Source organism: Castor canadensis, chromosome 3 (assembly GCF_047511655.1).
Source record: "Castor canadensis chromosome 3, mCasCan1.hap1v2, whole genome shotgun sequence".
Lineage (NCBI taxonomy): Eukaryota > Metazoa > Chordata > Mammalia > Rodentia > Castoridae > Castor > Castor canadensis.
The window spans coordinates 103,363,676-103,390,232 of record NC_133388.1 but is presented as its reverse complement, the minus strand read 5'-3'; the positions used below and the strand labels follow the sequence as shown (position 1 = coordinate 103,390,232).

Here is a 26,557-nt window from a genome sequence, read left to right as displayed (position 1 = left end):
TTGCTGCAACTGTTACTGAGAAGCCAGTATGAAGAACTAACTAGAACTACTGAAATGCTACCCCACTGAGGTAGAGAGGCAGGGCTGAAGCCTACAGAGCAACTATATTGTGAATACCAACTTCAAAAATCCTAAACAGTAGGGTGAGAAAGGATCTTTTTATGATGCTCTAAAACTACCTTACTAAAGCCGTATCCCTTCCCACATCTCACCCATCCCACCCTGAAGAAGTGACCATCATCACTCAGGCAGGACAGGGTGGGGCTGAGCAGAGTAGAAACAGAGCAGCTAATGTTCAGGGGCATTCCCTTCACAGTCCAAGACTCTGTAATGAATCCTTTCAGAGACCATGTTACTTTCAAGGGTAAATGTTGAAAATGTCAGTTTCAGAAATATCTAACAACTCTCACTGGCTGACACATACATGATAAACTTACACAGATTTTTTTTTTTTCAAGCCTGTATTACTTATTCACGGCAGACATAGTTCTACTCCCAAATGACCTATGAACCGAACCTTATAATTTTAGGTGGAAACACTTTAAACATAGGTTCTGGTACTTAAATGTATGAAAACTGAGCCATGTTCTGCTATGAAAATCTAATCCAGGTAGATTAAAGTCTACCTAAAAAAGAACCAAAGCAAAAAATATAATACTTACTTAATATCTTCTATGCCACAGTTAGGGTCATAAGGAGGCAAATTATTGGCCATTACAATGCCTAATAACTGAATTCCTATGGAGTTGTCTTTAGAATTAGGGTCTTGACTAGAAAACTTTTCAAATATTAATCTGAAACAAAAGCACAAGGGAGAAAACAGAGATTGAATGAGAAGCAGGAAAATACAGCATTTTCTAAAGCTAATTTTCAGCTAAAACATGTATGAAACACTTTGCCTTTTGCTACTCCCCTTGCTCACATTCAGTTTATTCTAGTTTTAGGATATCAGTGGTTTTATCTTTCTTATATTCTAATTATCTGCCCCAATTCTCTATTACTTAATAGTAAAACTTTTTTGAAAGTTTTAGTTTGCCCCAGGCTACACTAAAAGGAATCAAACAAAAGGCCTACAGGTCACTCCAGGCCTAGAGCAGTGCAGAGTGCACCCTAACTGCCTAGTGTGGGGCCAAAACCAGAGGTGAGCCGAGACACACAGCAAGGAGCACTGGTGGCACTGACTGCCAAGTGATGCTTTTGGTGCCAAATGCTGGATGTTATGGTTTTCATCAGTAGCAAGTATACCTTACAAATAGACTCTATTTCAAATTATGTACACCCTAACATTTAGCGTAATTACAATTTCATTGCCATCACTATTTATAACATGCTACATTTTACCATAAACTTCTAAATAATATTGCAAAAACTAGCAAATACATACGTATAAGGGATGGAGAGACACTCTTTCCAACATTCTACGACAGTTTTTATAATTTCAAGGTTGTGTCTAAACACAGCTCTTTTTGGATGGAAGACATGTTTCATTAGGAAATGAAGCAATCGATTTGCTAACACTTCATCTTTTGGGACACCCTGAAACACAGAAATTCTGTATTAATATACAGCATTCGATTCTAGAAGAGCATTTTTTATTTTAATCACAAGTCCAATTATAAAACAACAACAAAAAAAAATTACAAAAACTGGCATTTTATTGAGTTGTCCATTTCCTGGCTAAACTTGTGTGATTTTTTTCAGTGCTTACCACAGGCCTCCCTGGCAGGCTGCAGGGGAAGCTACTACTGGACACAGACTTGGGCACAGCCCATGCACTACAGCCACAGAGGTTGCTGCAGTCAGGGGATCAGACCCTGGCCAGCCATGCTCTTCACATTATCTGCCTAGAAGCCACTACTCCTAGGTCCCTATTATCTGAGGCCTAGGACAGAGGTCCTCTTCAGCTGCCTCTTTTGAGACCTCTTTATGGGGATGAAGAAACCAAGAAAAACTGCTTTTACCAGTACTCAATGCTTTTTGACTCTGAGTCCTCTCTTACATCCTCCAAATTTCCCACCTACCTGCAAGTCTGTAAAACTGTAGGAGCCTTTTGTTTGGGGCTCCTCCATGATGCTCAGCCACCTGATCCCAACTAGCCTGCTGTCCCAGTGCTTCTTGTAAGTGATTTCTCCCACTGAATGACTGCAGTTAGTAAAGAGATTAAAGGCAGCATTATCACTGTTTTTTGAGCTTCTGTTATCACTCTAATGTCTGGCAGTTCCATCCTTTTCAATTTACCTGACCTCCTGACATCTGTATCAGTCTTTCCAATGGTCCCCAATTTAAATACCCTCTTAAGTTTTTCATGTTATTGGTGAGACTATAAATTATGTTACCACATTATGACTAAGAAACCTAGATTGCTTTCCTGTGAAATAAATGAGATAGGAACACCCAGATCAAACACATGGAAAAGCTGAACGTATGCATATTATGTTTCCTAAAGACTGTGCATGTGATACGCTTACATGGAAACCTTTACACACTGTCAAGTGTTCATGATTTCAAGTGAACAGGCAAAACTCCAATACACACAAATCTATTCAGGTGGGTGTTACACATGCTTCAGCATAACGCAGTGGGTGGCACTCATTTGGTAGTCACTATCTTAGCAATCTCTACCATTATGTGTAACAGTCAATACTCTGGGAGTAAATGAACTGGTAAAGAAATGCTAAGAATGCTTAAAAAAAAAAAAAAATCCAGAAACTTGAGTCACAGCACAAGTCCTAGGAACCTCACATTCAGGGTCTACAGACGTTTATTATACACATAATTTTAATAAATCTGCTACCTAGTTTCCAAGCTCCTAGTAAGTAGCAGCAACAAACAAAACAAAACAAACATCTGACAGCTTAGTAACAAAAACAAGGTCAGAAGGATTATCAAAAGTAGATAAAAGCAAGCAGAGTGAAGCCACATAGTGTAAGAGCAGCACAGCAATATGACAATTAATGGTAACGTAGTGTATTCATCATTAAGAAGACTGTGAATTGTTCATTATCCGCTCTGTAAGGTATTAGCAAAGATATAATACACTAATACATGAGAGATATATAGGTCCTTACTGTAGGAGTAGCTAAACCTGTCCATGAAAGAACAGTAGCCACTATCTCAACCACCATGTAGTGAATTCCTTCTCCGTTGTTTTCCGAAATGGCCAGCTGTAGCAAAGGGCTAAGCCAGTGCTTTGCATAAAGGCGAAAGACCTAAAAGAATTTAAACATCAAATATGGAAGAATCATTCTGAATAATCAAAATATTAATACAGGAGTGTATCCTTTATTAGTTAAAATTGTATAACTTGACTTAAATCTAAAACACATGTAAATTATAAGATTCACCCTCCCATTTAATCAGATTAGATTTGCACTGAATTAGCTCTTAAACAATTTAATGGAAAATTTTTATTAACCTCATCGCTTAAAACCCTTCAAATACAATAATGTTCATGGAAATAAAAGTCGAATATTCTATATCAGCCCTCTCTATCTCATCTAAATAATATGCAGCTATAAAAAATTTTATTTTATGTGTATGAAATATGAAAAATAAGGTTACAACAATCAGGTAGGCACATGTGCCTAAATTTTTTTCATTTGCTTCTCTGTTAGAAGTCATTGTTATAAATTTCACATGTTTAAGAACTCTGAAATCTAAATAAAATGTACCCATACGTAAAATTCCATTTAATTTATCTTAGAGATTGCAGGAGAATAGCACTTTGGTTGGAAAGAAGATTGAAGACTACAGTTCAAGCTGTCTACCTTTTCCACCTTCTTTTTTTCAAATATACTTTCTTGGGGATTTCTTATCTACTCTCATAGCATAATTTGTGTGGTCACAGATCTTTTCTTTGATCAAGGACAAAAAAAAATCTCACATACCCCATCTATATCATTAGCTTTTATTTATAATTACATATGAGAACCTCTTTGCTATGTTACTTAACTGTAACAAATAACTAAAGGTTATTTATTACATAAGAGGAGCACTGCCTGGGGCTCCTTTTGGGAATGACAATCCTGAATTTTCAGGTTACAGATATACACATAGCTCCAGGGAAACATCCCAGTGACATCTCAGAGGCACCTCTCACCCACACTTACAAACACAATGTAGCAGAGTTCCTTGTCAGTCCCTCTGCTCATACCCAGTCCAATCAAGAAATCATCCAAAAAACGCTTAGCTCCTCTGTGGTTGTTATCAATTTAGCACTTGGAGGAACTTGAGCTAGAAATCATGTATGATCTCAAGTGTTATGGATTGAACCCTGTCTCCCACAGAAGGACTCAAAATATGACCTTATTTGGAGACAGAGTCTATAGAAATAATCAGGTTTAAGTGAGGTGATTAGGGTGGGCCCTAACCAAATATACTTGTGTTCTTATAACAAGAGGAAACATGGACACACATGTGCAGAAGATGGTGTGACTACAAGAATATCATCCACATGTCAGGGAATGACTGAGGCTACAAAAGTTAGGAGAGGCCTGGACCAGAAGCTCCTCATAGTCCTCAGAAGGAACCAACCCTGTCAACATCTGGATCTCAGACTTCTGGTCTTCAGTCATTGCTTAAATTCAGTGTTACCACGTGAAAACAGCCCCAGGAGCTGAAATTCAGCAAGAACCTGAGGAAAGCAAGCTCTGCTGTATTCACAGGCAACCTTTCTTGGCTTTCCACATCTGCAGAGCTATCTAGAAGGGTTTTCTAATGGATGGTGAATCATATCACCCTTCTCTACCTAGTGCTCTTCATTGGCTTCCTACCACTTAACAAATGAGCCAGACCCATGAAAAGACCCTGATGGCCTGGCCTAACTCATCTGTTCCTTGGATGCCTCTCATTCAGACCACATTCAAGTGGTCTGTGCAATCAGTACAGACATAACTCTCTCAAGGTTTGCTTCTGCTCATGCAGTTCCTTCTGCATTTAACCACACTAACCTCAAGGGCCAAAATAAAACTCTCATTTACCAGAAGATGCTCCATGGTGACTTGTTCTATGCATAGACAAACTAATAAATTCAGCAGCTACCTAAGACAAAGTGAACAATTTTTCATATAGAGTTAACAGGAATATTTTCATTCATTTTTCTGCTACTATAAACAAAGGTTAGCAGCCTTAAGAAAGTTGAGATACGTTCTTTATACAAAGTTCACTGCTAATTCAAAAGAAGTTAATTAACATGTTTGATAAAAGAGTATCAAAGAAGTAGGTCCAGAGGTATGGCTCAAATAGTAAAGCACTGCCTACTTCATGAGGTCCTGAATTCAAACCCCAGTACCAAAAGAAAAGAAAAGAAAAAAGTTGCAATAGATCAATGCAGTTAGCTAATTTACTAAGAGAAAACAATAAATAATGTCATGCTGTGTCCCTTTAAAACTTCCTTGGGCAGGGGACTTAGCTTAGTGGTAGAGCTCTTGCCTACTATGCATGTGGCCTGGGTTCAATTGCCAGAACTACAAAAACAAAAACAAAGCTTCCTTTGAAGTATTTTTTAAGTAGGTGCATAGAACTGCTAAGAACTATTAAAGAAATGATAAATTACTTACCTCTTCTGCATTAATAACAAGCTTGGCTAAGAAGAGGCGGATATTTAATGGTACTGATGGATTTCCTAGTTTGTCATGAATAACTTTCATCCAAGGAGGAAGATCTTTTGACACTGAACCCTGAAATATACAAAATTACTTTAAAAAGCAGAATAAAAGAACCTCACATTTTTACATTATATGAAAACAATCAGAAAGTAAGAAATGAACAGGGCCTGAAGGAGTGGCTCAAGTGGTAGAGCACCTGCCTCATAAATGCAATGTCCTGAGTTCTAACCCCAGTTACTGCCAAAGATGTGAACAGTGTAAATCCAGGTTTTGGTTTTTTTTTTTTAATCCTCAGATTTTATTATACATGTATACACACATGTACAATGAATCACAATTTATCCATCCATTCACGTGACATCATTTGGATCCACAACTAAAATCAGCTTTTTGTCTATGAAAATAACAAGATTATTTTAGAAATGTGATGATGTAGAGGATTGCACATGAACTTTAAAACAAAGGAAACATGGGCTTATCTTTTTTTGGCAGTGCTGGTGTTTGAACTCAGGGCTTCCAGCTTGCTAGATAGATGCCCCTGCACTTGAACCATGCCCCTAGTCCTTTTTGCCTTTATTTTTCTTTTTTTCCTCGTTTTTATTAGCATAGTCACTGCACCAATTCTGAATAGCCTTACATTATACAATACAATCAGTGGTTTTTTAAATAGTAATGTAGTTCGGTCTTCAAGATGAAAAGTTAATTCTCAATATATACCAATAAATAATATTAATAGCGGAAAAAAAAACACCTCTTCTTTGGGTGGGATCAGATTTCTCTGCATGTGCTTAATCAGGGCTGTCATGGTTGCCATACATTCATGTTGATTGAGCTCATCCATCTCTAACTCCAGGACATCATCTTGGATCTTGGGGTCTTGATGTTTCTATGAAGAAGGAAGAATCCAGCAAAGGAGAATACAATCTTAAATGTCAGTGGACATGACATGCTCATTTTTGGAGCAATGTTGTATGACAAACACTTAAGTAATGATAATTTGGTAACAGTATCAAATATAAGTTCACTAAAAAGTGAACAGGTTGGTCCTCAAGTTTTCTTTACATTTTAGCACATATGAGCTCCCATCTGCCTAATCACTCACTATCTTGGACTTACATCTCAGGTCAGAATGTTTCTCCACCTTGACTCTAGGCCCCATGACTTCTTTCCTGTGCTGAATCTACAAGATGAAATACTAGGACTCAGATCTTGGAAAATTCTCCAAATTAACACTATTCTCCAAGGACTACTGAGAAAGAACCGTCTCTCCCTATGTACGACAGGGTGCAAACTTTGATAGTACTCTTTTAATATGGGAAATATGGTTACCAGTGTCCGAAAATGACTAGTGGTAGAATTAGAGTCTTGGGAGTTATAAGAATAGCTCTGAACTCCAGTTGAGAAGTCAAATTGACTCATTTCCTCACTCAGGCTACAGTCTGCCAAATATGACAAGGAAGACATATATTGAGGACCATCTGAAACGTAAATAGAAAGAAAACACATATACTCAAACATAATATGTAAGAAATATATTTCTCTAAGCTCAAGTAATATTAAAATGAAAGATATTTTTAGCTAAGGCTCTGATTCTCAGCCTATTGCACAGTTCAATAAAGAAAAAGGAACTGGAGAAAACACCTCCTTTTTCTTTTATCATTATCAAGCAGTTACTCTCTCGTGTCATAGACAAAGAATTAAATTGGATCAAACTTTTTTTTAGTGGGGGTGAGACTGGGTTTTAAACTCAAGAGCTTTATGCAAAGCAGGCACTCTACGCTTAAGCCACACTTCCAATCCACTTTTGCTCTGGTTATTTTAGAAATTGGTTGTCTCAGTCTCACAAGTAGCTAGAATTATAGGCATGATCCACCAATGCCCCAATTTCCAACAGAATTACACTGTATTTAAATTTTTGATGATGAAGCCAGGAATGATGAGTCACACTTGAAATTTTAGCACTCAGAAGGCCCATGCCAGCCTGGGTGACATAGCAAGACCCTGTATAAAAAAAAAAAATTGATGATTTACATCTTGCTCATGAAAAAATGTCCAAATTTTACTCTCAATTCAAAAAATGGTAATAAGACTTACAAAGAAAACTAGAGCAAAAGAAAAAAATATTGAAACAAGGAGTAAGTAGAAGTATAGAGGGTTAACTTTAAATAGGAAGGCCAGGCAGAGAGCCTCCTTCACAGTTGAATTAAGCAAAATGCTGTGAGGGAAGAGGATATGTGGGGCCAAAGCAAGCCCTGTGCCCCTAAGGCACAGCAAGGGGCCTTGCTGCAGGAATGGAGTGGGCAGGAAGAAAGGCAGCAGGGGAGGCACTGGGCAGCTCTGTCCTGAGGAAGAGAAGAGTCACTGATGAGTCAGGACAAGACTTGTTCTGTAATGCGGATGTCTGAATACATCTAAATAATAAATAAACAAAATCTATACAAAAACAAAGTAATATCAAGCCAGTCTTGCCCCATCTGGCCCTCTGAGATCTTTTTTACTAGTTACCATAGCTAATTACATTTCTTTCAAAAGAGCTGTCACTGGTGAAGTGGCTCAAGTGGTAGAGTGCCTGCTTAGCAAAAGAGCTGTCACTTGAAAATAACTATTTTTTTAAATCTCAATTTCAATGTTTTTGAGTATTAAAACTATATAATCTTTTAAAAATACATTCCATTTACATAAACAGCTATTAAACATTTTGAAACTTTTTGATCATTTTGGAAAGGTCTTACCTGAAGCCCCATTTGCTGCTTCTCTGGCTTCTTTTCTGATTTCAATGTACTTTTTCTTTCTTTCCATGGGAATCTTATTAGGCAAAACAAATAAACGATTTAAAATGTTTTAGAATCACAGTCATACTTTTACTATTTTAGTAGCAATCTAGCATTTGTATTGCTGGGAATCAAACCTATGGCCTTGTGCAAGCTAGACAAATGCTCTACCTCTCACCAACAACCCCAGCCAAATTACTAATTTTTAAACAAACTTTTATCAAATTTAAAAGTATTAAGAAACATTCATTAAAATTGTGTGTGTGTGTGTCCCTTATGGAAAGTCTTTCCCAGGAAGTCCCCCAAAACCTTACTGAAACTGCTGATTCTGGTGCAACTCACCTAGCACATTGTGTGCTGAGCTTTTATAGCCAGAGGCTCCATTATTTGACCTTTGAGCCTCAGTTTCTCCAACTACATATCATAGCGCTTTACAGCGTTTTGTAAAGTATAGAAGTAACATATAGTAAGTGTCTGGATGCGTATATAAACCACAGCTATTTTGTTTTTGTTCTGGTACTTGCAACATATGCCTACTTATCCTACTGTTGTTCCAAAAGGGCACAAGGCAAGAAGTAACAACTCATATGCATTGATGAAGCACTAAGACATGGTTGAAGTAAACAGCTGTGTGGGGAATATATAGCCTATGTTATGTGAGTTCGGTGCTCTGCCCACCTTCCTACTTTAAATGGGATGTGGAGACAGTAGTTGTCATCTTCTCACCAACTGCTGAGGCTGGTATCCAATGTGAGCTACTCTAAAACCAAATCGGTACCATCTGCTGGAGCAACTCGTCCAGTTATTTCCATGACTTCCCCATTATCCTGTCAGGTCAACCAAACAGGGCCACAAGGCAATAACTCATACCAGTATGGGATTCATTTCTTTGACTGGAAGAATTTATTCAGTAAACAACTTCTGGAATATGTCCTAAAAGGTTCTTTTATTGATACTCTTTCCTTCACAACACAAGAAAAGGAAAAATTAAGTTCTGAAGAATTTCACTATTTTGCTTGAGATTAAACCTCAAGCTGAAACTATCCCTTTTTTCTAGCTAAAAGCAAACTTGAGCCTGTTTTTCATTATGAGCACTTGTTTAGGGTTTTTAACTTATAAACAGAGTTGAAAATTTCACTCACCTCAACTTCTACAGGAAATGTATAGCAGCGCTTCAGGTCTACCAGATTTTCAAAAATAAACAAGTTCTACAGATCAAAAAAAATCACATGAACATATCTGAATGGTAGAGATCCTTAATAGTAATGACACTACAGAATCAATTCTTCTCAACAAATCACTGAGAAACACTTCAGATTACAAATATATTTATGTATAACTAAAAAATGTTAACTTTATAAGAAGGTACAAATTATGATATACTAATTGACATAATCTAACTTTTAAAAATCCTACAATGATAGCCATAGTGAATACCTTTGGAGAGGCATACCTTCTCTGGTTTCTCACTGAACAGAAAACCTTGGTAAAATCTCAATTCACTGAAGACACAGCAGATAACCGAAATGGCACAATTATATGCAGCACAATGGTAAAGTCTTCTCCTCTCCAACAACTGGCTCTCCCCTGCCATGTTCTCTGTAAAAGCATCGTGGCACAGCCTGAAAGTAGATCCAGGTCATAAAAGTCACTTAACATGGAAATCAATGCAGACAACAGAATCTAATTCAGTTCAGCCTTTCTCAAGCATCAGGTGTGTGCCAGGCACAGTATCGGGCATTAGGATTATAAAAATAAACATGTCACCATCTCATGCATAAGCCACATAAGTGGATCTTAACCTGGTGTTAAGTGAAACAGTAAGTACAATATAAACAGACAGGGAAGCAAGGTGGATGGATAGTAGCTTGGTCTAAGAAACTAACAAAGGATTTAAGAGGAAATATCTGAGCTGAGTTTCTGGGGGAGGTTTTGTTTTCAAGAAACAGGGCCCCACTATGTTGCACAGGTTGGCCTTGAACCCCTGGGCTCAAGAGATCCTCTTACCTAACCCTCCAGAGTAGCTGGGGATGTGCCCAGCTTGAGCTGAGTTTTGAAATGTAAGTAAGCTAAAGAAGAAATGTATGTAGCCATTATGAGCACAGGAGTGTTACTAAGAAAAAAGGATGTGATGCGTGGTATACAGGGAAGATGTAGAAACAACACTGGCCACTAAGCAAGTGAGAGAAAGAAGGTCTGTTCTTGGCAAAGCTTGTCTCCCATGAGTGGACCTATCCAGATAGGTCAGCAAACCACAAAGACAGTCAGCTACTTCTTAAAATAGTTTTCTTGAAATATAGCCATGCGCATTTGTCTAGCTACTATCCATGGCTTATTTGCAGTTCCAGGTAGTAGTTGCGATAGACTACATAGCCCATGATGCCAGAAATATTTACTACCTGGCCCTTTACATAAAACATTTGCTCAGTATGGAAACACTGAAGGGTTTTAGGCAAGAGATGAAACAACCAGACTCATATTCCATCTGTATTATCATTCTGCAGCAGTGGAGAGAGAAAAGAGAGAGAAGCCTATAGGCGCAGGGAGAAAAATTCAGAGGAGAAAGATGACTGCAATGGCTCACAAGGAAGGTCAAATACTAAAACAAGGCCACAAGAAGGGGAAAAGAAAGGGAATTGGTTTTAGGGACACTGAAGAGATAAAATCAGCAGGTCTGGTGACTAACAGGGTATTCGTGGAGGTTAGAGAGACACAGATGAAAGAAGAACAAAATATGACTTCTAAGTCTCTTATTTACACAAATAAGTAGATGCTGACATCCATCATTCACTGAGGAGGTAAGATATGAACTAGGCAGAAGAGGAATAATAATGAGTTCTCTCCAGATGCAAAATGAGACACAGCAAAGTCCTATCAGGAAGAACTTCATTAGAAAACTAGTTTTAGAGATATTTTGGGTATCTGTTACTTTGTGTTTTATAGACTATCTGTTAAAGTTCAAACCCCAGTACCACCAAAAAAAAAAAAAAAGAAGTTCTAGAATGCCTGTGAAAAATATTTACCACTTTTAAATTTCAAATGCCAGTAATAAAAAACAAAATTGCTTCCTACTAAATCACACTACTAAAAGTGTGCCAGGTTATTTTGGGGTGGGGGGGGCGGGAAGCAGAAGGAAAAAAAAGAATTTAAAGAGTTTTAGGGGATGAAACCCAGAGCCTTGTACAGGGTAGGCAAGCATTCTACCACTGAGCTATATCCTCAGACAAAATTTTTTTCTGGAAGTTCTGGGGACTAAGTACAGTTTTATTCTTAATAAAAAATGAGTATGAGATAAAACGTGTTCTCCAACAACACTTTTATCAATCTAAGTGTTCTTCTCAGTTTTATAGTTTCATGTTGAAAACTATAAACATATTTAAGTTAAACATTTATTCAATTATTTTCACAGAAGTATAAGCACCAAAACTATGAACAAATCAAATAAAATCCAAAATTAAGTAAACTCTTACTTAATAAGTGTCTTTGTAAGTTCATTTCCTTCTGTCATACAGGAGCCATGGAAAACTTGATTAATTTTAGATTCCTTAGAGTGAACGTCATCTTTTGGTAGACGAGAATACATCACATCTAGAATTTTATAATAGCCCATCTTCTTGGTGATTTGAGTGTCAAAGGTAGATTCATTTAGCTTAAAAAAAGTAACATAAAATTATCTCTAGTCTTATTGAACATGAAAAATATCCTATTCAAAACATCGAATTGAATGCCCTTTAGAGAGTAAAAACTAATAAAAATGCTAAATCACTTCAATAAAAGAGTGCCCTATCGTCCATGGTTTCCAACACTGATATATTATGTTGGGGGAAGCAGGAAATAGCACACAATGTCCAGAGAGTGAGTCCAGAGTATAGAATGTTTGCACAAAGTCTTACTGAAGGCATGGGAACAGAAGGTAAGAATTCAACATACTAAAATGTTAACATTTCAATTATTTTAAGTTTACAGTACCAGTGTGCCAACTGGGAATTTATGGACTCTCCCGATATGAGAGGTTGAATGATGCCCCCACCTCCACCCACAGAAATTATCCAAAACCTGTCCTAATTGCTGGATTCTGTGAATGTAACCACCTCACAGGGCAAAAAAGGGCTCTGAGAGATAATTAATTAAAGACCTTGAGATAGGGAGAGGTGACTGTGGATTATTCAGGCAGGCATTAAATGAAGTCACAGGTAACCTTAGGAGAGGGAGGCAGAGGAAAAGGGAATGTGATGGCAGAGACAGGAGCATCATCAACACAGGCCCAGCAATGCTGCAGTCACTTCAGACTGAAAGGGACAAGGAAAGGCTTTTTCACTATAATTTCTACAAAGAGTATGGCCTGGCAACACTGTAACTGACTATAGATTTTTGGTCTCCAGAACTATGGGAGAATACATTCCTGTTACTCTAAGCCATCATGTGATCAATCAGTTTTTATAGCAGCCACAGGAAACTGCTGTGATTTCATGAGTCCACAAGTTGTGATCAGCACAAAGGGAATCTTCCTTGAGCAAGAGTCCACCTGACTGAACACACAGCAGTCTCTAAAGACCTGGTCAGAGAGATCTTCCATTCTCATTGAAACTGAGTTTAATAAAACATACGATACCTTTGTAAACCTGGACTTCAACATATCAATGGCATCAACCACAATTTTGCTAAAGAATTCTCTCAGAGCATCTAGGTTGCAGTGCCACAATAGAGTCAGGAGGGAGCGGTCTACAAATGCTTGACGAGTGACATTTGAAAGTAGGTCATCCTTCTGGAACATTCTATACACACTTTCCAGGAGGCTTAATTGTGTGACACATGAACTCCTAAGAAAAAGATATATAATTACATGCATACTCATGCTTTGAACAAATATTTCAGTGGTAAAGTGCCTGCCCAGCAAGTGTGAGGCTCTAAGTTCAAACCCCAGTACTGCCAAAAAGAAAAAAGAAAAACTTGTATTTGATCATTTCCTGGTCATTTGGCTAAGAGCGAGTATTTTAGAAGTCCTTATTATATAATAGACAGATTAGACATATGAACCCCAGTAAGTACAAAAGGCATTTGCACATGAACCACACTGCTTTACTCATTCCCAGAAATCTTCAAGTGTAGGCATTAGGAAGAAAGGGGTTCTTTTTGCTTGTTTGCATTTTTTAAAATTTATCTTCCAATCTGGTCTTGCTTAAAGAACATCTGGAAGGATGCAGAAGAGTTTCAAGCCTATAGACAATCACATTTCAAGAATCTGAAATTCATGAGTTATGATTTAAAATAGCCTAAGTATTGGTATTATTTCTTCCTTAAATATTTGATAAAGTTCTCTAGTGAAGATACATATGGATCTGGCCTATCTCTGTGGGAAGATTTTGTTATTAATTCAATTTATTTACTTATAAGGAGACGTATATTCAGATTTTTCTGTCTCTTCTTTTTTTTTTTTGGCACTGGGACTTAAACTCAGGGTCTTCACCTTGAGCCAATCCACCAGTCCACCAGCCCTATTTTTTGTGAACGGTTTTTTGAACTATTTGCCCGGGCTGGCTTTGAACTGTGATCCTTCTCTTGTGCAGGACCTCTGCGTCCTGAGTAGCTAGGATTATAGACGAGAGCCACTGGTGCCCAGCTTCTTACTCCCTCTTCTGTCAAGTTTGGTAATTTGTGGTTCTCTAAGAGCTTGTGCATTTCACTTTCCTCACTACTTTTGGCATGGTGTTGTTGAGAATAACCCCTTACATTTTTTAAAGAATTTCTGAGGCCAGTAAATAATGGCCTCCTGCTTCATTCTCCTTTTCATGAACTTTTTTCCCTCTTTATTTTTGATCTAATTAATAATCTGTCAATGCCATTTATCTTTTCAAAAACCAATTTTGTGCTGGGGATGGCTCAAGTGGTAGAGTGGCTGACTAACAAGCTCAAGACCCTGTGTTCAAACCCCAGAACCATAAAAAAAATGAGAATCAAAATAATTTTTAGTTTAATGTTGCTTCTCCACCATTTTCCTATTTATTTCATTAACTTTCATTCTAATCTTTATTATTCTCTTCCTTCATCCTGCTTGAGGTAGTTTGCTTTTTCTAGATTTTAAGGTGGATTATTTATATGAGTTTTATCTTTTTACTAAATTAGGCATTAAAACATATAAGTTTCCTTGTGAATACTGTGTTAGCTGTATATCATAAATCTAGATTTGGTTTATTCTTGTTTTATTAGATCAAAATACTATATGACATCCCTTGTACTTTTTTCTTTGACTGAAGGGTGGTATTAATTAGGTCATTACTTAAAAATAGTTTTAGATCCCCCAAACTTCCTCCTGCTGTTGTTTTGTAATTTAACATCATTGTGATCAGAGGAAATACTTTGTATGACTTCAATCCTTTTAAATTTATTAATACTTACTTTATGGCCTAGCTTAGGGTGTATCTTGAACGATGTTCTCCATGTGTTCAAAATGAAGTGTTGTCTTCTGCAGACTGTTACATAATTGGCTAATTTTGTCAATAAAAACAAATCAACTACTAATTCATGCTACATTGTGGATGAACCTCAAAAACATCATGATGAATAAAGAAGCCAGACATAAGAGATTGCATATTGATTCTACTTACATAACATTTAGAAAAGACAAATTTATGAACACAAAAAGTAGACAGTAGCTCCCACCTGTAATGCTGGCTACTTGGGAGGCAGAGACCAGAAGGATTGGGATTAGAAGCCAGCCTGGGCAAGCAGTTCGCGAGACCGTATCTCAAAAATACCCAACACAAAAAAAGGGGCTAGTGGAGTGGTTCAAATGGTAGCGTGCCTAACTAATACTCTAGGTAGTCATTCTACCCTAAGTTCAAACCCCAGTACTGCCAAAAGAAAAAGGAAAAAAAAAAAAAACAAGAAAAGAGAAGACAAGTAGACTAGTCACTATCTAGGCTAGGGCCAGGAGTAGAAGGCAACTGTAAATGGTCATGTAGAATCTTACTAGAGCATAAAAATGTTCTTCAGTGATGGTTGTATCACTCAGTGAAGTGCCTAAAAATCACTGGATTGAGTAATTAAAATGAGTAAATTCTATGATATGTGAAACATAACTGTTAAATAAACTTGTAAAGGTATTTATAAATTCAATATAAATAAATATCAATTAAAAATTTATTGGAAATTTAAAATCCAAAATAGCCCATGGCATTAAGCCCTTACTTTAAAAATCAAAAACTGGGCTGTTGGAGTGGCTCAAGTGGTAGCATGCCTGCCTAGAAAGCATGAAACCCTGAGTTAAAACCCCAGTACTAACCAAAAAAAAAAAAAAAATCAACAATCAAGGCCAAGTGCAGGGGCTCACACTTGCAATCTCAGCTACTCCAGAAGCAGAGATCAGAAGATCTCTTGAGGTGAGCCTAGGCAAAAAGTTAGTGAGACCCCACTTTTTTTTTTTTTAATTCTTATGTGCATACATTGTTTGGGCTGTTTCTCCCCCCTGAACCCTCCTACCTCCCCTCCCTCTACCCCCAACCTCCCTCGCTTCCAGGCAGAATCTGTTCTTCCCTCTTCTCCAATTTTGTTGAAGAGAAGACACAGCGTTTTTGCTAGTTTGAGATTAGGATAGCTACACAGAGAGATTCCTAGCATTGCTTCCATGCACGAGTGTATTACAACCTGAATTGATTCACCTCTACCTGACCTCTTCACTACTTCCCAGTCACCTTCCCATAGTGACCTCTGTCATTTTGAGGTTACTACATTAATTCCTCTACAGTGGACACATCAAACACTTTCAACTCTTGGGTTTCCTATCTTTCCCTACTCCTCATGTATATGTTCTCCCCATAGCATGTGACCCATGTTCAATAACATTACTGCATTTGCCCTAGATCTGAAGTCTGCATATGAGGGAGAACATACGATTTTTGGTCTTCTGAGCCTGGCTAACCTCGCTTACAATGATGCTCTCCAGTTCCATCCATTTACCTGTGAATGACAAGATTTCACTCTTCTTCATGGTTGAGTAAAATTCCATTGTGTATAAATACCACATTTTCTTAATCCAATAGTCAGTAGTGGAGCATCTTGGCTGTTTCCATAACTTGGCTATTGTGAATAGTGGTACAGTAAACACGGGTGTGCAGGTACCTATGTGAAGGATGAGCTGTTTCTCACACTCCCTCCCTTGCTGGAGCAAGGTTTTCTCTATCACTCCTTGGTTATTACTGGACCTAACATGGCTTAACTGGGGGCAAATGGAGATTTTAGAAAAGACACAGGATAGACAGACAGAAAGACAGACAGAAAGTTGGGGTCAGGTGTGTTGTATGTTTGGGTGGAGACCCAAAACTCTCATTGCTTCTCTTCTTTATCTTGATTCTTCAAGGCCTTATTCCTTGCAGTTCTTTAAAACCTTGCTTAAAACCTCTTTCTTGATAAGGGCAAAATAATTTCTGCTGGGTATTGATGGGGGGGAGCGGGAGGGGGTAGAGTGGGTGGTAAGGGAGGGAGTGGGGGCAGGGGGGAGAAATGAACCAAGCCTTGTATGCACATATGAATAATAAAAGAAAAATGAAAAAAAAAAAAACACCTCTTTCTTTAGGCTAGCTCTGTCCCACATTTGCTCTTAACTTACCTTTATCTTAATTGCTCTCAAAGTCTTTTGCCCCCAGGCTTACACTGTCCCATCTCTCTTTAGCTCTCTTAAAGCCTCAGTGCTCAAACTTGCAAACCAGCAGCCGCCATGCCTACAAACTGCATATGCATAACTCTTGAGGTCTCTGTCCTTAGACTTGCACTGTGCACTGTCCCATGTTCTCTTTGGCTTTTCTTAAGCTTTAGCTTTCCTAAGGCCTACATATGAAGTTCTTTCTCAGCTTTGCTTTCTGAAGCCTATGTTAAAGTTCTCAGTGCAGACTTTCTATCAACACCTCTTTAGCATTTTCCCTTCAGCAATTTTTCCCTTTTCCCTTTAGCATTTTCCCTTCAACAATTCTTTTCCCTTCAGCAATTTTTCCCTTCAATAATTCTTTTCCCTTCCAAAAGTTTCCCACACCAAAAGGTCCAAAGTAAAAGCTTCTTCCCAATATTCAAAGGCAAAAAGCCCCCAAAGCAAAAAGCCAAAAGCCAAGCAAAAAGTCCAAAAGCCCAAAGTAAAGCCCCTCTTCCTCCTTCAGGGGTCTTTTATAGCAGCAAACAGGGTGGAGCCACAGGGAGGGGCATAACATTGTAACAGGAGAAACCTGCATTCCTGCTTCTCTGAACGCAAGTTAGGAGACTCAGCTGTTCTGCTTTTTTCTGTTTCGTGGCTGGGGCTGTGCCTATCTAGGCCTACAAGTAAAAGCAGTTAACTGCATCTCGCTTTGCTTGTGTCCAGTTTCCATAGGCTTTAATCTGCTCCCTACACCTATGGAGTAACCTTGGGTGAGACTCCATCTTCAAAAAAAAAACTGGGTATGGTGGTACATACCTCTGATCCCAGCTACACTGGAAGCATAACTAGGAAGAGTGACACCCATGCCAGCCTGGGCACATTTCTGAGACCCTACTCAGAAAATAACTAAAGCAAAATGGGCTGAGGGTGTGGCTCAAGTAGCAAGCATGAGGCCTTGAGTTCAAACCTAGTACCACCAAAAAAAAAAGGTCAAGAATCAGGCTTGTGGAGTGGCTCAACTGGTAAGAGTGTCTGCCTTGCAAGTGTGAGGCCTTGAGTTCAAAACCCTGAGCTGCCAAAAAAAATTATAAAAAAGTCAAGAATCAAGTACGTCCCATTTTTTTTCATTTTATTTTTCTAAAATGATAAATTGTATTTTAGGTAACCAAGTTGCACTAAAGTAAGGGCCAAGTTCTTCATCATAGTATAATTCCAGCTACTAAATTTAGAAGGGATAAGAGAATCAGAAAAAATGTTATTTGTAACTCCTAATGAAAGTAACAATTGGATTAAAAGCAACTGAGGCCAATAGGAGAAGGGGACCAGGAACTAGAGAAAAGGTTAGATCAAAAAAAATTAACCTAGAAGGTAACACACACGCACAGGAAATTAATGTGAGTCAACTCCCTGTTTGTTCTTTCCTATTATTGCTTATACTCTCTCTTCAACAAAATTAGAGATAAGGACAAAATAGTTTCTGCTGGGTATCGAGAGGGTGTGGGGGGAGAGGGAGGAGGTGGGGGGGATAGGGGTGGGTGGTAAGGGAGGGGGTGTGGGCAGTAGGGAGAAATGACCCAAGCATTGTATGCACATATAAATAATAAAAAAATAAAAATTAAAAAAAAAAGAAAGTAACAAGTGGAGCATGGATGGACTTTATCTAGATTAAAATTCAAATATCCAACTAAGAGAGATCACCAGGGAAATCTAAATGTGATTTACCAAGGACTTTTTTCAGTTGAGAATGGCACTATTGTTGCCCAGGAAAAAAACCTTTTTTTGTATTTCATTTTGTTGGTGGGACTGAGGTTTGAACTCAGGCCTTACGCTTGCAAAGCGAGCACTCTACCACTTGAGCCACACCTCTAGTCCATTTTCCTCTGGTTATTTTGGAGATGGGGGGGTCACATGATCTATTTGCCTGGGCTGGCTTCCAACTGCAATGCTCAGGATCTCCATCTCCCAAGTAGCCAGGATTTCAGGACTGAGCCATGGGCACCCACACACAGCTGTATTTCTTTTTTAATTACTACTTGAGCATGCCCCTAGCCTTTTTTGGTATTAATTATTTTTCAGATAGAGTCTCATGCTTTTACCCAGAGCCAGCCTGGGATCATTATCTTCCTCTCTCTGCCTCCTATCCCCTACTTGTTCTTTGAGATAGGGTCTGCTTTTTGCCCAGGCTGGCCTCAGAACATGATCCTCCTATCTTGGCCTCCCAAACAGCTGGGATTATAGGTGTGAGCCACCACACTGAGCTAGAAAAAAGCATTTTTAAGAGAGATGTGCAGAAAGACTCGGAGAAATAACAAAGCAAAAGAGACTTGTCTTAAAACACAATTAACAACAGAAAAATGGAAAAGGAGCAAAAAGAAAGCTTGGAAGATGCTGATATTTCTCCCAGGTGAAGCCTTATTTATACTTTCTTGGGCTTTAAGTATATGTGAAAACTTTCATAACAAAAGTTTGTTTTAAAGAAAAATAAAATAAAAAGCAGCATCAAGAGATTAGCACATTTGCCACTTGACTTTTCTTGGAAGAGAAGATAATTCCCAGGCTGGAGGTGTGTGGCCCACGAAGCCCGGAGTTCAAACTCCAGTACCACCAAAAAAAAGAAGAAGAAGAAAATTCTCCCCAGAAATAATATGTGTCTGAAGCCTGGGATTCCAGACTAGAATGACTTACCTCCTGGCAATCTTTTTGAAAGTGGTTTGAAATAATTCTTCCATAACATGCTGCTGTTCCCGACAAAGAATTTCTGTCATCAACTTTAACAATATAGGACTTTGAGATAATTCCAAAGCATCTAGAAACTAAAAGAAAAAAAATCAGCATCATTCTTTGGTTTTACTTTTATTTTGCTTTTTTTATAGGTGCTGGGGTTTGAACACAGGACCTTGCTAGGGAGGCTCTCTAACACTTGAGCCATACCCCCAGTCCTATTTTTCTGCTTTTTAACAGCTCCAAGTTTAAAAATAGAAAAAAAATATAAAGAATTTCACAAAGAATTTTAAAATGCTAATTTTTCTGTTATTCTTGCAGAAATAGTGATTGCCTGGCATATGATAATGTTCATTAAATACTTCAGTATTGATTCTTCTGTTTTATAGATATTTTTCCTTACTTACTCCCCAGAAACTGAAATTCCATAATGATGTGCTTTCACTGGGGTCTTCTTCCCTCACCAGGTCAGGCAGCCTTGGCCTACTCACTCAGAAGACGTGTGTCTTTCTCCTTCAATTCTCACAGCAGAACAGCTATCCCTTTCCCATATACTTCAATGTCTATTTGTTGTACATTCTAGCGATATCCTCGACTTTAAGCTCAGAACAAAAAAATTTTAATTTAAATTTTGCTTTTATGTATTTAATTTCCACAAACCACTATTTGTCCTGTTTCTTAGATACCATGCAATCCTTCACCTCTCAAGCTATTCTGCAGTTTCTTTGACTATTCTCTTTCTTGGCCAACTGTTCCCTCTGAGCTCCTTTTTCCTGTTAGCTTACATCTTTCTTTAGATTTTTTTTTGGAGGCAGCACTGTGGATGTGACTCAGGGCCTCACACATGCTGAGCCCTCTACCACTGAATTGCATTCCCAAACCAAAGTAGTTTGATTTTTTTTTTTTTTAAGAGAAGTCACCTTTTGTTGCCCAGGCTGGTCTTGAACTCCTGGACTCAAGTGATCCTGCACTGCTGGACTCCAGGCACATGCTGGTATGGCCCTAGCTTTAATCTATTTTTTTGGGTGGGAGGGGAGGGAGCAGTGACATTTGAACTCAGGGCCTCACGCTTGCTGCGCAGGAACTCTTACCACTTGAGCCACTTGGCCAGCCCTTTTGTGATGGATTTTTTTGAGACAGGGTCTCGGGAACTATTTGCCTGGGACTGGCTTCAAACTGCAATCCGCCATCTCTGCCTCTTGTGTAGCTAGGATTGCAGGTGTGAGCCACTGGCACCTGGCTTAATCTTTCTTATGTGAGAAACTTTCTTCAAACATTCAGTAATTATTTGCACTCACATTCACTTGCATTTACTTTAAAAGAAAGCAGTAAGGGTCTATTTAGCATCTTTGTGGATGATAAATCCAGTAGGTAATAGACCACTGGAGAATGGGATACTTATATGATACCAAGATAACCAGACTAAGGTCACCCTGGTAAGATATACCTCTTACTGTGTTATTGCTGCCAAGAAGGTTAACCTTTAAACTTAACTTCTCATTTAAAGGAAAACAGAGAATAAAGAGAAAAGTTTAATGTGCACCTGCACATCCATGTTTATTGCGGCACTATTCACAATAGCCAAGTTATGGAAACAGCCAAGATGCCCCAGCACTGACGAATGGATTAAGAAAATGTGGTATCTATACACAATGGAATTTTATGCAGCCATGAAGAAGAACGAAATGTTATCATTCACTGGCAAATGGATGGAATTGGAGAACATCATTCTGAGTGAGGTTAGCCTGGCCCAAAAGACCAAAAATCGTATGTTCTCCCTCATATGTGGACATTAGATCAAGGGCAAACACAACAAGGGGATTGGACTATGAGCACATGATAAAAGCGAGAGCACACAAGGGAGGGGTGAGGATAGGTAAGACACTTAAAAAACTAGCTAGCATTTGTTGCCCTTAATGCAGAGAAACTAAAGCAGATACCTTAAAGCAACTGAGGCCAATAGGAAAAGGGGACCAGGAACTAGAGAAAAGGTTAGATCAAAAAGAATTAACCTAGAAGGTAACACCCACGCACAGAAAATCAATGTGAGTCAATGCCCTGTATAGCTATCCTTATCTCAACCAGCAAAACCCCTTGTTCCTTCCTATTATTGCTTATACTCTCTCTACAACAAAATTAGAGATAAGGGCAAAATAGTTTCTGCTGGGTATTGAGGGGGTGGGGGGGAGAGGGAGGGGGCTGGAGTGGGTGGTAAGGGAGGGGGTGGGGGCAGGGGGGAGAAATGAACCAAGCCTTGTATGCACATATGAATAATAAAAGAAAAAAAAAACTGGGCATAGCAGTACTGTCTGTAATCCCAGCTACATAGAAGGCGCAGGTAGGAGGCTCAAGGTCCAAGGCTGGCCCCAGGCAAAAAGCACAAGATCCTATCTGAAAAATAACTAAAGCAAAATTAAGGGCTAGAGTGTGGCTTAAGTGGTAAAGTGCCTATCTAGTAAGCACAAGGCCCTGAGTTCTAACTCCAGTAATCTCTTCCCCTCCCCCTACCCCATGCCAAAAAAAAGAATGCACATTGGAGAAAAGATAGTCTTTCCAATAAATAAATCTTGGAAAGCTGGATATCCACATTCAAAAGAATGAAATTAGATCCCTGTCTCTGTCTCTCACTGATTACAAAATTAATTAAAAGGGGGTGAATTTATTGTAAGAACTTTTGTAAACGTCACAATGTACTCCCAGTACAATAACATGATAATAATAAATAAATTAAAGACTTAAATATAAGACCTGAAATCACAGAACTACTTGAAAACGTAAGAGGGAATGTTCTAGGACATTGCAATCTGCAATGATTTCTGGAGTAGATCCCCAAACCATAAGAAACTAAAGCAAAAATAGACAAATGGGATTACATCAAATTGAAAAGCTTCTACACAGGAAAGGAAACAATCAAGAGTGAAGAGACAACCTATAGAATGTGAGAAATATTTACAAAGTAGGCATCTGATAGTGGATTGATATCCAGAATACATATGGAATTCCAAAAAGAAAATAGCAAAAAAAAAACCCAAAAAACCTATTAATAAATGGGAAATAGATCTAAATAGGCATTTTTCAAAAGAAGAAATACAAATGCCCAACAAGTATATAAAAAGAACTCAACATCACTAATCATCAAGGAAATGAACATCAAAACCACGATGAGCTATCCCCTATTCCCAGTAAGAATAGCTATTAGCAAAAAGACTAAAGATAGTAAATGCTGGTGAGGATGAGGAGAAAAAGAGAATCTTTGAATACTGTTGGAATTATAAATTAGTACTGTCGCTATGACAAACAGTATAGAGGCTCCTCAATAAAACTAAAAATAGGACTACCAAATGATACAGCAATCCCATTCCTAGTGTGTGTGCATGTGTGTGTATACAGATATCCAAAGGAAGTGAAATCACATGTCGAAGAACATCTGTGCTGCTATATTTATTGCAACATTATTTACAATACCTAAGAAATGGGAATAATCAAAATGTCTACTAACTGGTGAATGGATAAACTAAATGTGTGTGTGTGTGTGTGTGTGTGTGTGTGTGTGTGTGTGTGTGTGTACACACACATATGCATCCTCCCTCCCTCCCTCCCTTCTTTTGTTCCTTCCATACACATATGCCTGTATATATACATACATACAAAAGACTATTTAAAAAGGCTGAAATCCTGCCATCTATGGCTACATGGATGAAGCTGGAGATCACTGTATTAAGTGAAATAAGCCAGGCACAGAAAAGCAAGTATGGCATGATGTCACTCATATAGGGAATCTAGAAAAGCTGATCTCATCAAAGTTCAAAGTAGAGTAGTGGCAGAGTAGAGAGAGGGAGGGAGGAGACGGGAAATGCTGACCACTGGGCACCACATCAGGTAGGAGTACAAAACTCTGGTGAGCTACTGTAAGGTTAGGCAACTGTAGGCAGCAACGATGTGCTGTGCATTTCAAAAAGCTAAAAGAACAGACTAAAATCTTCACCAAAAAGAAGTAACAAATGTTTGAGGAAATAATATGCTTAACCTGATTTAAACAGTAACAATGTATATATGTATTTAAACCTTATACGGTACACAAATTAATATGTATAATTTTTATATTTCTATCAGTTAAAAATGAATTTTAAAAAGTATTTTTAAATCCAAAGATAACAAAAATCACTTGATGTTTTAAATTTCATGATACTAAAAACTAACCTTTTTCATGCAGTCCACGTAATTATTGTACCTCAGCGTTCCTGGGGGAAATTCGTCAGACTTCATAGGGAAATTAAAAACAATGAGCTTTTCGAGCACATGCTTTAGGTCTTCCAGACTGCCTCCAGTAAGATTGGTGAAGAATGGAAGAAGAATTACAGCTTGGCTCTGTGGAGCAATGCAGACAAAGGAAATCACACTTAATTGTGGTTTATAGATCCTGCAGAGTACATAAAATTACTATGTTCTAATAACTGCAAATAAAGCACTACATGGATTCCACAAATGACTTCATAATAAATTCCAGATTACCTGAAAAAAACAATCTGAGCTTCAACTCTATATGTCAATTTTCTGAGTTGCAAATCTATATTTACAAATATAAGACACTAAACACAGACTCTGTAGATACTTTCTTGTACACACAAAACCTAGTACTAACGTACTTCACAAGTTTTGTGTGGAAAAACAGTAACTACCTATATGCAGAATTACCTCAGAACTTCATACTGAACTCAAGAAGAATAAACTGTTGATTCCTGTCTTCCTTGAATGGCAAGTAAATCCAAGACACTCTCATACCAAGAAATGGAAAACTTCATTAATCATACAGAACAAAAATTTCCAACCAATTATCCTCTTTATCTAATTAAAAACATGATCTTTCATTATTACCCCATTTTAATAGTTTAAAGGACTTATAAACTAACAACCTTGAAATTACAATATAAAATCTTGACTCAAAAAACTCACCAAGAGATTTTATAATATTACTTTTAATAGAAAAAGGATTAAGTTTAAAGGTAATATAGCAAATTCTGAATGCCAATTTAAATTATATGCATGCAAAGACAAAAGTTAATTCTTCCAAGTATAATAATTTCACAGCTATACTTTAGAAGAAATGTACGCATCTCCTGGAGAGATACACTGAAGCATGTGAAGAGCAGATAAACTAAAGCATGACATCTCCTTTCAGAGGAGGATGTACAGTTGAAACAAAACTGCCCACATACAGCCAGTTAACAAAAAGGGGAAAAGTACATGGGGTTTTATTGTGCCAATCTCTGTTTGAAATTTTCCACAAATAAGCAAAAATATAAAGATAAGAAAATGGAAAAAAAATATTTTAAAATCATTTACCTTTAAATGAAGCCCCAACTTGGAATCAGCAAGTAGACTAGTATATGTAGTGAAGACTTCAGGGAATGCGCTGTGATTTGTATTGAAAGACACAGATGAATCAATCTAAAGGAGGCAAAATAAAAACACAATCCATTTGGTATTATGTCTCCATTTTCTTTAACACATTTTTCAGGTATTTAAATTTCAAAAGTAAAGTTCCTGAACTTCAAATATTTCAAAAATCTTGTTCCAAAATATTTTAACATTATTTGCTAAGGCAAAGCATGTAAAGGTACAACAGAAAAAATATAAAAATGATAATCATAATAAATAATAGTATATAAACAATGCAAAAAAGTAAAAAATATAAGGTAGCAAGAAATCATCTCTCTCAAAAAAAAAAAAAAAAAAAAAATTGGGAACAGGGCTACTGTGGATTGAACTCAGGGCCTGCACTTGCTGGGCAGCCACACTTGAGCCACTCTACCAACACTCATCCCTCCAAATAAATAAAATATAAAAAATAAATAAGCATATAAATATGTATATGTATATACATATTTCTTTCTTTCTTTGTGGGACTGGAGTTTGAACTCAGGGCTTTGAGTTTATAAAGTGGAAGCTCTACCCCTTGAACCACACCTCCAGACCATTTTACTCTGCTTATTTTGGAGATAGGTTTCATGAACTATTAGCTTAGGTTGGGAGGCTCCCAAGAAGCTAGGATTACAGGTGTGAGCCACTGGAGCCTGGTGAAAATGTTTTTTTTTAATTTATCAAAACCAATGAGCTTTTGAAGCAATATCCATCAGGCTTTCAAAGATACACGTTTTAGAGTTCAAAACAGCACGCATGCCTGTTACAGGAAGGCAGAGGCAGGATGACTGCAAGTTCCAGGCCATCCTGAACTACATATTAAGACCTTGTTTAAAAAAATGAGGAAACAGAGAATCAGACCAAAAGAAACAAATAAATAAACATAGTCTCACTATTTAGGTTTCTCAAAATACCTGTAAAATTTTTGCCAGTAAGGTCAGCACTGCCATTTTACTTTCTGGAGCAGAATCCTTGGCCCACCATGAATCACACTTCTTCCAGTTTTGTAGAATCGTAGTTGCAAGCTTCAGTCCTTGATGTTTCTGAACAGCTCGATCCCTGAAGCTCTGATCCAACATGCCATTTAAAACAGCAGTCACCTGAAATAATTTTATAGTGATTAAAGAAAATTCTTAATATTGAGATAAATATAAAACAAAAGAAGATGTTATTTCTATAACAGATGCTTCTCTACTTCAAAACTCTTCCAATTTGAGAAGAGCACTTTAACAAGTACATTTTGACACAAAGAGCAAAGGGTGGCTGCTTTCAGGTCATCATTCCTGTCCTGCCACTCTTGGTGTTGGTTAAGGGCATTCTCAATGGAACTCCATCGGGAAGAGTAGTGAGCTCCCTTCTGTGACCACCACCACCACCACCACCACACGTACACACACAGTTCCTGTCCCACCACC

The 26,557-nt window shown here is 37.9% G+C and overlaps 1 protein-coding gene across 3 annotated transcripts in view; it reads right to left on the bottom strand.

Annotated features, from left to right (window-relative positions):
* Prkdc (protein kinase, DNA-activated, catalytic subunit) overlaps positions 1-26,557 on the bottom strand; it is a 191,187-nt gene that overhangs the window by 83,647 nt on the left and 80,983 nt on the right. For all 3 annotated transcript variants that reach the window (XM_074068495.1, XM_074068496.1, XM_074068497.1), the window contains 15 exons: positions 26,057-26,242; positions 25,065-25,169; positions 23,922-24,089; positions 19,686-19,813; positions 12,990-13,197; positions 11,848-12,026; positions 9,831-9,999; positions 9,520-9,585; positions 8,339-8,411; positions 6,936-7,084; positions 6,358-6,492; positions 5,559-5,678; positions 3,069-3,209; positions 1,385-1,536; positions 663-794 (listed from right to left, as the gene is read on the bottom strand). In XM_074068495.1, coding sequence (XP_073924596.1) covers positions 663-794; positions 1,385-1,536; positions 3,069-3,209; positions 5,559-5,678; positions 6,358-6,492; positions 6,936-7,084; positions 8,339-8,411; positions 9,520-9,585; positions 9,831-9,999; positions 11,848-12,026; positions 12,990-13,197; positions 19,686-19,813; positions 23,922-24,089; positions 25,065-25,169; positions 26,057-26,242 — 2,111 coding nt within the window. The remainder of the gene's footprint in view (positions 1-662; positions 795-1,384; positions 1,537-3,068; positions 3,210-5,558; positions 5,679-6,357; positions 6,493-6,935; positions 7,085-8,338; positions 8,412-9,519; positions 9,586-9,830; positions 10,000-11,847; positions 12,027-12,989; positions 13,198-19,685; positions 19,814-23,921; positions 24,090-25,064; positions 25,170-26,056; positions 26,243-26,557) is intronic.